Below are 13961 nucleotides of genomic sequence, written 5' to 3'. Positions count from 1 at the left end.
AAAATTAAAAATTTTTCAATTGGTATTGAAAGGAATATGTGATATAGGTCATATGTATAACAGAGCACACTTTTATGGAAAACTTCGATACGGTTATTTAGGAAGATAAGCAGTTTTGACTACTGAATTCAAGTAAATTTAGGAGAACTTGTTTTTTCTATGCGTGACATATTTCTGTTTGTTTTTTCAGATCTTACCAATATATTTGAGTCCTTCCTGCCCCAGTTGTTGGCCTATCCCAACCCCATAGATCCTCTCAATGGTGATGCTGCAGCCATGTACCTCCATCGACCAGAAGAATACAAGCAGAAAATTAAAGGTAAGAAGGGAAGGCAGAAAATTAAAGGTAAGAAGGTCTCCAAGACTGGAGACAGAAGTTCTGTCTTTGGGGCTTTGATCATTAAAAGAAAAGCCCTTAGTTACTGAAACAAGCCTAAAAAGAGACTGCCGTCTGGGGTATGGAGCAGAGCTCACTAGCCCCTACAGTTCCGAGGGTCATGGACACCTCGGGAGGCTGAAGGTCCCAGCAAGGAGGAAGAGGAGAGAGAGAGCAGAAGGGAGGATGAGAAAGCAGGAGGCACGTGTTGGGCGCTGCCAGAAATCCCTGTGGATGCCCGTGCAAAAGAACTTCAGCCTTCATTTGCTTCCTCTTGTCTTGTAAAATTAGAAAGTTGGACTGGATAGTTAAGTATTAACTGAAAGGCATAATCTCACATTTGTTTCCAGACAGTGTCGTCCTGGCCCCTTAGGAAAGCAGTTAACTGGAAGTTGAGAAACGCCAACTTTATCCTTATACTTTTTTTGTTTTTTTTTTTTTGGTATCATGTTACATATTGAATTAAGAAGACCCAACTGGCTTCTTTTCTTGGCCCCGTACTAGTTTTCTTTGACTTTGGAGACTTTACATCTGGGCCCATTTCTTATCTGCTGCAGATACCTGGCCCCAGGGCCCAGTTTTCTAGTAAAACTTGAAATGTGCTGTTTGAGTTAGAAAGGTACCAGTGGCAGTACTCTAGCTTGCTCATCCTTCAGGAGGTAAAACCCCGCTTCCTCTTTGTTAGACAGCTTACCTGCTAATAAGACGTGACGTTCACGGAAACGAACTTACAGTTTCGAAAGAACCTCTAAAACTCCACAGAGGTTTTCTGGTGTTCGTTTTTACCTCACCGTGTGCTTGAGAACCTTCATAGTGAAGAGTCTAGATAAAGTCCCCCCGCCCGCCCACCCCCCCCCAAAGGGAAGGAATTCAGAGTCCATGAAAGTAGGCCTGCTCTTTAACCAGATGGCAGGCTTTGGTATCACCTAATTTTGAGCGTGACTTGCCTGTCTGTATAGCAGTTCTGAATGTCACCTCCTGCCAATTGTGTGTCCCCTGTGAGGTCTGTCTGCAAGAGGTGGCAGTAGAAACAGTGTATAAGAGCCTGGACTAGATAGGCCTTCACTCTACACCGTGTAGGTATGAGACAGGTGCGTTTGAGGTTGTTTTTTGAACAATAGCTTACCTTTTCTTTGTTTTCTCCTCCTGCTCTGATCTCTGTCGGGTATTGTTTGGTACTTTTGTTGAGATAAAACAGAAATAAATCTACACCAATTAATTAAGTCTCAAGTATTTTGCAAATTAAAATCTAATTTATGTAGCAGAGTATCTGTAAAGCCAAATAAACCTGTATTTCAAGGAAAAAAGAGCAGTCCGTTTCAAGCAGATAAAATTCTATTATGAGACTCTATTAAAATTATGGCATAGGAATCACTTAACCGTGTCTGCAACCCGCAGATACCTCGGTGTGGAGCGGATTTCTATGGTTCGTACATTCATTGTGCCTCAGCACTTTAGCACCATTCCTGTTTTAGTACAGACCCGCTGTAGTTCCAGTTACAAAAGAAACCTGATTTACATTTTTATTTCAGAATGACAAGCTCTAGCTTTTAGGGCACTTTAGCTTGCTGAAATGTCAGTGTTGGCTATCATTTGTCTTCCTTTGTAATCTGAAAATCAGAGCTAGAAGAACTATCCTAATTGCTTAGACTCACTCCTCTGGCCCCCAGCCTGTTGGTCTTCCTCTTCCTCCTGGGTTTCCTCCACCCCTAGCCTATCAGAAGCACCCCCGTTTCAGAAGCCTTTTTCAAAGTTCTCTCTCCCTTGCCCTAAACCCCTGAGGTCTGGTTTGTGTTCCCTCCTCTACTGATAATCTGGGAACTCATTTCTTCCTACTCATTTGGACCCTTCTTAAGACCCATTATCCTGACTTCCTGCAGCTTTGGTATTTTGTCCCTTCCCTTCCTGACAGCTTTTCTCATTCCATGTTCCTAAACATGGTCGTTCTCTTAAGATCCAGTTCTTCAGCCCTCTCTCATCCTCAGTCACCACTTGGGGAGCTAATTCACCCTTCAGAGCTGTAGATAATTCCCTCCAAATAGACGGTTTCCAAAAGTGTGCCTAGATGTGGCCTCTCTCCCAGGCTGCCTTACCAGACATTTCCATGCCTAGCCTTAGAGGTCAGGGTATGTAACCTGTCTTACCGTGGATATTAGTCAGCATTCATATACAGTTGATGCTTTCTTATCAGGTAAATATGAACTGCCTGTAGGACAGACGGGCACCAGTGGAGCTGTCTAAAGACGGGGCACTCTCTGCTTAAAACCTTGACTGCGTGGCATCTTGGTCTGCTGTTCAGGGCTCTCTCTCACTCTGTGTGATCTACATCTGTGCCTGCACTCCTAAATGTATCAATATGTGACCATCAAATTGGATGAGTTTCAGATACCCAACTATCTATTATTACAATACATATTACAGTACACCCTATTTCAGGGAAGTTTCAACCCTACAAAAAAAACAAAAACGGAACAGAGTAACTTAACCATATACCCACCATACGGCCTATTACAAGGCCTGTACATTTTGCCTTATGTGCTTCAGCTACAAGTGTAGTTCTCAGTGTTGCGTTTTACCATCCCAGCCACTTCCTTCTCCCCTGTGCTTCCCCCCTGGAATGGCGTCTCCTTCGCCGCAGCTGACGGTTCCCTCAAGGGTCAGCGCACGCGTGCCTGCCTTCCTGCCTCTCAGAGGCTGGAGCCCCTTCCTCCAGGCTTCTCTCCGATGGCACTTGGCAGCAAACTGCTTTTATCTGCGTCTTTGTCTCCTGCTCGTCACTGACCTTGCTCTTCCATTTTTCTATCTCCTGAAAGGCCTTGACCTAGTAAGCACTTAAAACATATTTGTTCCCTTGAATATACTGAAGAGAGCTAATAAGTATCACGTTACAGTGTGGACAATGTCAAAGTGTAGCCACTTCTTTCTACAAATGAAGCAAAGGAACTGACCCACTAGAGGGTAAAAATAAAATTTCTAAGACTAGTAAACCGTTCTCTCTGCCTAAAAGATAAGGTAAGTTCTTACCTAGTCAGGAGCTTTTGAAATCTCATCTCCGCATCAAGCTTCATTATGAGGAATTCGTAGGGCTCTAAGTCAGAAGTCTGCAGACTTTTTCTGTAAATAGGGCCAGATTTGGCCACATAGAGTCTCCATCGCGCATTCTTTTTTTTCTTTTTAAACAACCCTTTAAAAATGTAAAAAAATACTCCTCGCTAGGCCCCTGCATTATATTATTCAGATTTCCTTCTCTTCCTCTCGTGCTGCATCCCTGCAACTCTGTAGGAAGAAAAACAAAGCATAAGGACGTGAGGATGTGTTTCTCTCCTGCTGGCATTCTGAACAGGGTTCTGTCTTGTCTCTTCGTATCATGTGTGAGCTATTTACTTAAAAACAGTGTGCACTTCGAGTTTTTAGGAACAAGTTTGTTTGCTTGTTCAGCAGCTCTTAAAATTTTCAGCCAGCAGATTCAGCCTAGAGACTACAGCAGCATAAATCTTCAGGTAAATAGTAGATGATAAAGTCACTCGGGTGAGCCGTGTCTCCAGATAGCAGCTCATTCCTGAGCAGATTGAGAGACTGTTTTACCAGCTGCTTCAAAAACCTGACAGGCAGGATCTGTTTAGACTAAAATCTATTCTTAAAATAATAGATTTGGGCTGACTATAATTATATAACTGCAAGTCTAAAAATGATGGGGGATTTCCTTATAAATTACCATGGAATCATACCTAGTCCTGTTCTACCTGGGAGGTGAATAGTTTTATTAACACGGAGATAAAGAGAAAGCGTGAGGTTCACGTTTCCCCAGTTCGGCAAGTTCGGAGGAGTGCAAGCACGTGGACACCCCAACAAGGCAAGAACGAGGGCGCCCCGGCAGCAGAACCGGAGGCCGGTTCACACCGACACCATCCCGGACGTCTGCCGGCTCTCCCGTGCCCTGCGGCCAAGACCCAGGGTGGCCGGCTGCCTTGTACACATCCACCTGGGAGGTGATGGCCCAAGGGAGTTCTAGGATGGAGATTCAGATTTCTGCAAGTCAGGTTTCTGCTTTGCCTCCCTTACTAAGGGGGCAGAATGCACGAACTCCAAAGACGTCTTCCGAGGGATTTTCCCTTTAGTTTTTAGTGACCGTAGTCACTGGCCTCTTTTCTTCCCCCCGCCCCCTGGCAGGTAAGGAAAGCTCAAACTTCCCTGGGACTTTGCCAGCTTGGGGGTCACTGAAGCGCGCGCCTGCCTGCTCACCACCCCTGTGTTTTCTTTCTCCCCCCCCCCCCCCCCCCCCCGTGCAGAGTACATCCAGAAATACGCGACGGAGGAGGCACTGAAAGAGCAGGAAGAGGGCACCGGTGACAGCTCGTCGGAGAGTTCTATGTCTGACTTTTCGGAAGATGAGGCCCAGGATATGGAGTTGTAGTAGAAAAAGCACCTGCTTTTCAGAAAGACTATTATTTCCTAACCATGAGAAGCAGACTATAATATTCATATTTAAACAAAGCAATTTTTTTTATTACTAAACAAGGTTTTTATGAATAATAGCATTGATATATATATATTATATATCACCCTTTAGATCTTGATTTCCTGGTCATTTCTCAACCTGAGGTGCATAGCATATCCCCACATTCCATTTTGGTAGCAATATGCGGTCCGAATGCATGCATTCATAAGTCCATTTGGCCAAGTCAGCCTGTGTGCTACTGAACTGTCGAAAGAAACAGCCGCTCTGATAGATAGACGTGAGTAAAAATAACAGGAAAAAGTGGCTTCTTTTATTGATGGTCCCAAAGAAACAAACCAAACCAACCAGCTCTTGGACGTGAAGATAGAATATAGCGCTTTTTCAAAACGGTCGGGAGGAACTGGGCGGGGAGGAAGGCCTGCACCTGCTGTGGGATCACCTAGAGCCGCCACGGCAGATCCCCAACCGCTCCTTCCCGGGAAGCCTTGGTGGCCCCGTTTCCGCGGAGTAACAGTTTGAAACAGGGAGCTAATTGGAGTATTGAAACCTAACAACAATTTTTTGACTCTGGATTTTAAGTACATTTTTATATGTAGATTCCTGCCCTTCTCGCTACCAGGCCCCGCAGCCGCAAGTGTTTTGCTTTGGAGAACCTTTTGGAAGTGTTTTCTGAACCTGATTCTTTTTCTTGGGGGTAGAGCTTATAATCCATACCTTTTTGAGAGGACAGGACAGGAGGAGAAGAGAAGTTGTTTCGTCTCATCCAACACGTGCAGAGTCACATCCCCATCCTGTTGGCCACTTTGGGACTGCTACCCTGGACTGAGAGCTTTAAATTGGAGGGTGGTTGTGGGTGTTTTTATGTTGTTGTTGTGGTTGGGGCTTTTTTTTTTTTTTTTTTTTTTTTTTTTTTTTTTGTTGTGTGTGTGTGTGTGTGTGAATCGTGCTTAGACAAGGTGCAAATTTAATCTTCACCAAGAGATGGCCTCCTCCTTGGGCAGCCACTCAGTGGACCATTAGACTCGGCAAGAAGACCCGTCTGGTGGCTGTGACTCCTGGGTGCTCTCGTTCATGTTTTGGGTTTGTTTTCTCTTCTGCTGCCGCTCTTGGCAGCAGCCTGGTCATCATCTGCTCGTGGGAGTGGGAAATGGGTATTTTAGACCCAACACACATTCTAAATTTAAAATGAGTAATAATTGGAACAAATAAAGGTCCTTGTACCCAGAGTGACTCTGCCTGGGAAAAAAACAAACCGCTGTTTTCAGAGTGTGACTGGATAGGAGGGAAGATTCGGAAATGCGATGTGGTAGAACAGGTTTTGAAGGAGGAAAATGTTCTCTCCTGTAAGCGTTAAGAGGAAATCAGACAGTTGAAAATGCCTGCTAATCAAATGTTTACTCAGCTAACCATAGGTCCAGGTTGCCGGCAGGGTTTTCTTCAAACAGGAGTGTTGCCTGCTGAATTTGGAGAACTTTAGACAGCAAGTCTGTATCCCTTTTTTGCCACAACCAATAGGACAATAGCAGAATTAGCCAATCCTAAAACTTTCTCAAGACAATTTTTGAGTGTCCCACCGGGATGATTTTTCTTTCTGATGTGTGTCTTAGTTTAGAAGTGCTAACTATTTCACAAGGTTTGAGTCCGTGAGGTTGGAAGATACCCGATCTTTTTTTATTCAAAAAGCACAATCAGTCTTTTCTTTAAAAAGCTATATAAAGTACAACTTGCTCTTAGCATGATTATTTTCCTAAATAAAAGACAAAGAATTTACTTATGTTAATTACGGGCATGAAGCAAAAGGTTTCCTTAAAAGAGAAATTTTTTTTAAAGTGCAGTTATGTAGGGCTGTGGTTAGTTAACCGTACTGAGTTATCTATCTAGCATTTGTGGCTTGTTGGAGGGGTAGTGTTAACTATTTAACATGGAATGGTGTGCTTTAACTCTTTTCTAGCGCGTTGTCTTCTCATTACTTTGGGGGAGGGAGGGTCTCTGCTGGCACTAACCTGCTTACCTGCTGAATTAGCAGCTTGCTTGTGCTATAACCGTTTAAATTGTAGGTGCGACTTAGGGTAGGCTTTAAAGTGCCGGGTGGTGATTTGAGTTCAAACAATAAAAAATTGTATTTTTTCAATATTGTATAAACAATAGTGTTCTAATTACCTTTCAAAAAAAAATAATAATGTCCAGATAATAATTGCTTTTAATCTTGTCAAAAAAACAAAAAACAAGCTAGTAGAGCCAAGTTTAGGGGAATGTGTGTGAGCCACAGCTCTGCTCCCCAACTAGATCCGCTTTTCTCGAATAAAAAGACATCACAGCTCCCCGCCGACGGAGCGCTCTGGCACTGGGAGCCTGGTGGTGTGGAATTCTCAGACGAAGACGTGTTGGGGAGGTTGCAGGGCTTAAGAAGCAGATCTGAGTGTCGCATGGCTGTAGCACGTGTGCGTGTGTGTTTGTCCATCCAAGTCTGTCTGATGAAGATGTGATGAGGCTCCCTGTTAGCACAAGGAGGCTCCTGGAATTGCTACCCAAATCACGCTGTACCCTCTCATTCTGTGCAAATCTGTCCTTTCTGGGCGCTCACCTTGGTCCCGTGCATGTTTTGGGCTCTGTGTGGGGCTTTCCCTCTCCTCTGAGAAACCGGTTTTTGATAAGTCGGACAGAATCCCTTTCTATGCTAACTTTTGTCCCTTCCTGTACCTGGGAGAGGGAGGCTGGAGGCGGAGACCATGCTTCTAGATACAGCGGGAGCTAGAAGGCGGCCTGGCTGTGAATCAGAGGACTCTGGGCCCCCAGTAATAGATGAGATGCAGTAAGGCAGGGGGGTGTCACGGCACCAAAAGCTTTTCCAGGTTTCCCATCATTAATGCTCAGAAGAGCACCCAGAGCCCCTCAGAAAGGCTGAACATTATTGCTTTTAAAGGTGGTGGTCGTAGGTCGGAGTTGCTTCTGGCAGGTTCCCTCCCTTTCTCAGCGTACCCATGGTTCATTTTGAAGTCTTACCTTGTGGTTTGACCAGCGCAAGCCATCCTTTGCCCCTGTTCAAATGGCCGAGCTCAAGCTTGCGCCAAAAGCGACGAGCGAGGTGGCCGCAGCCCGCAGCACGTGACCGCTGCCGTCCTGCAGCCCCAGCGCGGGGGCCTGGTGGGTTGCATTCAGTGGTAGCCAGGCTAGATGCTGGCGGTTTGCTCGTGTGTTTTCAACCTTCTCGCCCTCCGTGAGGTTCCTGTGCGGTTTCAACCAGCATTTTATACTAGTGAGATCGTTACCAGAAGTTGCCGTATCTGTCTCCAGTACCTAACATTGTTCTTCCACTTGAGAAGCCGTTCTCATTGCCAACTGGCTGATCTAGGCTGCTGAGGAGTGTCTCCCCTCGAAGGAATTATTTTCCCTGGAAATGCTCTCTCAAGCCCTGGTCGGCCTTGGCCTGACACTTGCTTTTTATTAGGCCTCCTGTTAGGATGGCTGAGAATCATGAAAGACAGGTCCTCTGCTAGCCTTCATGGGTGAAGTTTCTAGACCCCAGCTTTCTGGGAACTGGTGTTTGATTTTGAATGGCAGACGGCCCTTCTATGTTCTAGGGACTCAATTAGAAGAGTGAAAGCCATTAACAAAAGTTAGCAAGAGTTCTTTTTTATTTCATCAACTTCCTAACTGGGTTCATAGCCGCCTTGACTAAAATCAAATCCTTTCTGATTGGGCGCAAAGACCCGCATTTCTCTGGACTTCTGAATCCATGTTCCTATTTTCTCTGGCCACTGAACACCTTGGTGGTTCCGTCAGGGATTGGCGTGGAGGCCCCTTGGGGAGGGGGAGTTAGCGGCCCTCGGCTGTTCAGGTTCTCCACGCAACCTGAGGAGGGGCCAGGACTCCATTCAGCAAATACTGTCTTGGCTGTGGGCTTGGGAAGAAATGGCCATTATTTACTGATTGTATTTGGTACATATTGTGTGATACTTGAAGAGATAAAAGGGACTTACCAGCCCTTAATTGAAATCTAAGCTTTTTCTCGCTTATTTTTTTCCTTGCCCTATCTCCTCCCTTCCACCTTTTTCCTTGCATTGTGATGATCTAGCGGGCACTTCTGTCAACAGGACAAATGCCGCCTCTGACTATAACCTCTTAATAGTTGTGTATAATGAAAACTGTAAACTTTTTTAAATAAAATGTGTATATACCTTGGCAAATGGCTGGACTTTGATCAATAAGATAATAGCCTCCATGACTACTTTTAAAAACACTCGCCCTGTTCATCTGATGACTGAGCAGCAGAAGTTGGCTTTTCCTTTTTCTTTTTTTTTTTTTACTGAGAAGCTCCCCCCCCCCCGACCCCACCTCCCCCCGCCATTGACTGAGAAGCTCTTACAAAGGCAGATGACTGGATTAGTTTGGGAAAGGAGTGTCGCCTTTATAGACAGTAGGAGGCCCCCACCTCCGCCGAGTCCTCAGTACCTGGAGTAGCAGGTGACTGATGACTACAAACAGGGCTGGCTGTGAGGCTTCTTCACAGCCTTGAAGGCCTTGAAAGGCCATGTCTTCTCGAAGGTCTTGGAGCCTAAAAGACCCCACCTGCCCTCATGTGGATCAGCACGCATGGCTTCCATCTTGCTGGTCAGCCCAAACCTTCTAGACACTGTCAGCTAATGCCGAGTGAAGGGTGCCCACTTGGCCTGGAGTTCACAGGCAGTGTAGCTTCCTGCTGCCTAAACAGGTGCCCCGCTGTGCCAAATGCCAGTGTACCCCCCCCCCCCCCGGGAAGGGGTGAGGGAAGGGTGGGCACGGTGGGTTTTGCATCAGAAGGGGAGCCCTGGCGCAGCATTTCTACTCCTTTCTAAAGCATGCGCCCTCAATGGCCACCAGGTGGCGATGTTGCCTAGTCTCCTGGAAAATCGTCTTGGCCGGATTTAAGACAAAGGGAAGACTTGGTCCCATGCTTTTACTCCCCCAGCCCTCTTCTGTTTTCTTCTGCTTCCTCACTTTCCCCAGAAAAGTTTTATTCCTCACTGAATCCTAATGTGTTCTCCAGTAGGTCAAGCTTTAGATCTGCCCGGGAGAGGGAGGGTAAGGCCACCTAGGAATGGTAAGCACACTAAGCTCTCCTGGGACAAGGAAGCCCTCAAGCTGCCCCCAGTGCTCAGAAGCAAAACATTCCACAGGTTTGCAGGTGATGCTCACTGACCCCTCAGCCGGGTGTAGTGGGTCAACCAGTGCTCTGAGTTCCCATCCCGCCTTTTCAGTCACTAGCTCCGGGGTCTCTGAGCTCTGCCGGTCTGGCCTCCGGTTCGTTTCTAAAATGAGCCTCAGCTAGTAAGTTCTGACGCCCACCCATCTGCAACTCAGGATTCCGTCCAGTCTCTGAAACAATACGGATATGGTTACAATATATCGGGATATGGTGTCCTGAGAGGATATTCTGGCAACCCATGAAACACTGATGTTTCAAGATCAGTTTGGGGACCCAAACGGCTTTCTTTGGGAGTTTAGAACATCCATTTTCACTTGAAAGGAGAAGTAAGAGATGTATCAGTCCTATGAACGGTCTAGTCTATCCATCTCACACGAGGGAGCTGCTTTAAAAACTCCCTGAGGCGTCTCAGTGCACTTGCTGGGGTTTGGGTCCCTCCCTTGCTCCCCAGTAATCTCACCCAGTGCCACTCTTGCCTCCGCCTCAGTCTAGCCCAGCCCAGCTGCTTCCCAGGCAGCAGCTGGCTTTCCACTGCCTGCCTAAGGCATTACCCCTTTCCTGGGATGGGGGACCCAGGCTTTCTGAGGTATATTGTCCTAGAAAAGAACTGTGGGCTCAGAGCCCCAGAACTTTGTATCCCCTTAAATTCTCTTGCCATCTCACAAGCCTGCTTTCTATCCCAGGGAATGAGTTCCCGTGACTCTAGACCCTGGTGTTTCTTGCTCCCCACCCGGAACCAGGGCAAAGAAAGTTTTTGTGGATCCCACAATCCCTGGCTCTGCAGAGGCCCCGGAGCCGCCTGATAGACTGAGCAGGCTTGTTTATGAGGCGCCCACAGGCTTCTCGGAGAGCCAGATCCCCAGATGAACCCAGCATGATCCACCTGGGGCCAGCCCTGCTCCCCTGTGCCTCGTGTAGGGTTTGTGCATCCAGAACCTCTTAGAACTGAAGGGTTGCCCTGACAAGGGATTTAATGGTAGGCTAAAGATACAGGGATATTTCCCTTCGGCTCCTAGGACCTGAGGTCAAGTGGTCAGGGCAGGCAGGGTCAGACTTGGGCTCCCCACGAGAGAAATGGCCCTCCTGGCTGGCCAGCCATTGATGATTAACCAGGAGAAGGAACCTTTGGGTCTCGCTCGCTTCACTTCCTGTGGCCCCTCCCAGCTAAGAACACAACAAGCAGCTCCCTTTAAGAAGCTTCAGCCCAGATTCTGTTCTCTTCAGTTCTATAAACAGGGAATCAAGTGCCTGCTCTAGTCCATTAATACGCACTTAAAATGTGTGGAACGAAGCTTTTAAAGACGCAGTTCTAAAGATTTCAAAAGAATTGTGTCCTGGTAACAAATCATTCCAGAAACGTGTGAAAGTCTTCCATAAAGCCTTCCTCGGCGATAACGCGAAGATAATGGTGACCTCAGCCTTGGCTGAAGAGGGCTTTCCCTTACGATCCTCCCCCTGGCCTTGGGAGCCCCTAGGGAAGTAGACCCGGGCTTGGCCCCGTTTCACAGGAGCTGCTTGTGAGACACCAAGAGACAAGCACACAGATAGCGAGTGGCCCAAGCAATGCTGGCCAAGTCTCGAGGCCCTAAGCGAGTATTCTTTCCGTGTGTTCACACTGTGCCAAGCCTGGTGCCACACCCGTGGGGACCGCGGGCACCAGTGTCTGTGTGAGCCTCCTCCCGCCATGGGGGGCCCCTGTGAGGTGCCTCCAGGTTGACCCAGTGAGCCTAACGCTGTGATTTCTGTCAAGGGATCCCTCCCACGGGCTTGGGCCCCGAAGGTCAGGTCTTTGCCCACACACATCCCCACGGTTCACTGGGGCTGCAGAGGAGTCACAATATGCAAAACGCCAAGTTAGCCCAACCCACTCCCTAGAGCAAATATAGAATTAGAATGCCAGGGACACAATTTAAAACTTCCTACGGGCGCCTGGGTAGCTGGTCGGTTTGTGAGTTCAGGCCCCCCCTTGGGCTCTGACAGGGCAGAGCCTGCTGGAGATTCTCTCTCTCCCTCTCTCTGGCCTTCCCTGTTTGCGCTCTCAACCATTTAAAAAAAAAAAAAAAAAAAAAAAACAAAAAAAAAAAACCACAAAACTTCCTGTAGCCGTATTTCTTTTAAAACAAGGTAAAATTAGGGGCGCCTGGGTGGCTCAGTCGGTTGAGCCTCCGACTTCGGCTCAGGTCATGATCTCATGGTCCGTGAGTTCCAGCCCCGCGTCGGGCTCTGTACTGATGGCTCAGAGCCTGGAGCCTGTTTCAGATTCTGTGTCTCCCTCTCTCTCTGACCCTCCCTTGTTCATGCTCTGTCTCTCTCTGTCTCAAAAATAAATAAATGTTAAAAAAAAAATTGAAAAATAAATGAATAAAACAAGGTAAAATTAATGTTCTATTTACCTCAACATATCCGAAATATTTGTGTGTAATTACTACTTAAAAATGAATATTCAGCGTTCTCATTTTTGCACGAACTCTGAAATCCAGTGTGCAGTGTACCCAGCGCATCTCAATTTGGATACTGCATTTTCGACATTTAAAGGGGGCACGTCATCCTACCAAGACAAAGTTTCGTTACAGAAAGATTTTACCCGGCTCGTTTTTAAATGTAATTGAAACTAAATAAGATGAAGAATCGGTGTCTTCGGTTGCCACTCTTCAAGGGCTCAATAGCCACACGTGGCTCGTGGCTGCCTACTGGGCAGCGCAAGCCCTGGAAGACGCTAGGTAGAGCAGCAACTTCTTGGAGAAGCAAATAAATCACCGGAGCGACAGTTACTGGGAATGGGGACAGAACCCAGACGCTCCCACTCCGCAGAGGCCGTTCCGCTCGGAGGGGCGGGAAGCGCACCCAGTCCGTCGGTGCAGCGGGGCCGTCGAGGTGGGGGGTCGGACCCCCGAGGCCCAACCGCGCGTGCAGCCTGGAGCCCGCGTGCTCCCCCCCGCACGCACTCGGGGGATCCCGGCCGTCGTCTGCGGAAACGGAAGTGGCCCACCCAGGAGTCGGGAGGGCTCTTCCCCGGGCCGCGGGGCGAGGGATCGAGGGCGCGCGGAGAGAGGCGTGGCCCACCCCCGGCCATCTTGCGCGGCGGCCGTCCCTGCCTCGGACACCAGAGGGCGCCGGAGCCTCGCGCGACAGCCCCCGAGCTCCCGGGCTGCCCCGGCCCTCGGCGCGTGAGCCCCCCGAGCCGGGTGGGGCTGGCCCCGGGGGCCTGGAGCGTCTCTCCCGCCGGAGACCCTCCGCCCCGCCCGCGGGGCCCGGCAGCTGCGGGAGAGCAAACCCCGAGGCCAGCGAACACCGAGCCCGGGGAAGCGGCTCCACCCAGAGTCACCGGCCTTGACCTTCCGTGCCCATCTCCGGAGACAGGGCCTCTCAGCCTGACCGCGCCCTCGGCCGGGGTGGCCAGCGACAGAAGTGGCTGCATAGGCAAGCAGGGGCTTGTTGGAAGGTCAAAATGGGGCCCCAGAATTCCGAGGAGGCTGTACGCCAAGATTTGGAAAAGGAGAGGAGCTGAGGGACTCTGGAGACCCGGCCGCCTCGGGACAGTCGGGCCAGAACAAGGCCACCCTGCATGCACCTCACAATCCTTCCTCTCTGCATCACGTGGGAAAGATGAAGTCCCAGCGGGAGCCAGGGCCCCCGTTCTGCGGGTGGGAAACCAGAGAAGAGGGCGGTAGACCTCTCCCATGTGATCCCTCTGGGAAGAGAGCCCCCGGGACAGAAAGGGAGCCGGAGCCTACACGTTCACTACCTCCGTGCCAGCCCCTCTACCAAGCCCACCGCAAAGTCCGGGGCAGGGGGAGGCGGCTCATCCCTCCTGACCCCGCCTCCCCAACCCAACTTTCAGGCAACGTGCACTAAAAGTCCTGAAAGCACCACAAACCACAGGGAGGGGCTTCCTGGAGGAGGGGGCTTGATCAGGGCCGGGCTGGACGGGAAGGAACAGT

General features: G+C 48.8%; 1 protein-coding gene across 13 annotated transcripts in view; it reads left to right on the top strand.

The window, feature by feature from the left end:
• UBE2H (ubiquitin conjugating enzyme E2 H) overlaps positions 1-9022 on the top strand; it is a 102872-nt gene extending 93850 nt beyond the window's left edge. For all 13 annotated transcript variants that reach the window (XM_042924456.1, XM_042924454.1, XM_042924450.1 and 10 more), the window contains 2 exons: positions 191-319; positions 4666-9022. In XM_042924456.1, the coding sequence (XP_042780390.1) occupies positions 191-319; positions 4666-4790 (254 nt within the window). In that variant the 3' untranslated portion in view covers positions 4791-9022. The remainder of the gene's footprint in view (positions 1-190; positions 320-4665) is intronic.
• The last annotated feature ends 4939 nt before the right edge of the window (positions 9023-13961 follow it).

Source organism: Panthera leo, chromosome A2 (genome assembly GCF_018350215.1).
Source record: "Panthera leo isolate Ple1 chromosome A2, P.leo_Ple1_pat1.1, whole genome shotgun sequence".
Classification (NCBI taxonomy): domain Eukaryota; kingdom Metazoa; phylum Chordata; class Mammalia; order Carnivora; family Felidae; genus Panthera; species Panthera leo.
Note: the sequence above shows the minus strand (reverse complement) of the source record. Positions and strands in the feature narration are given on the sequence as shown.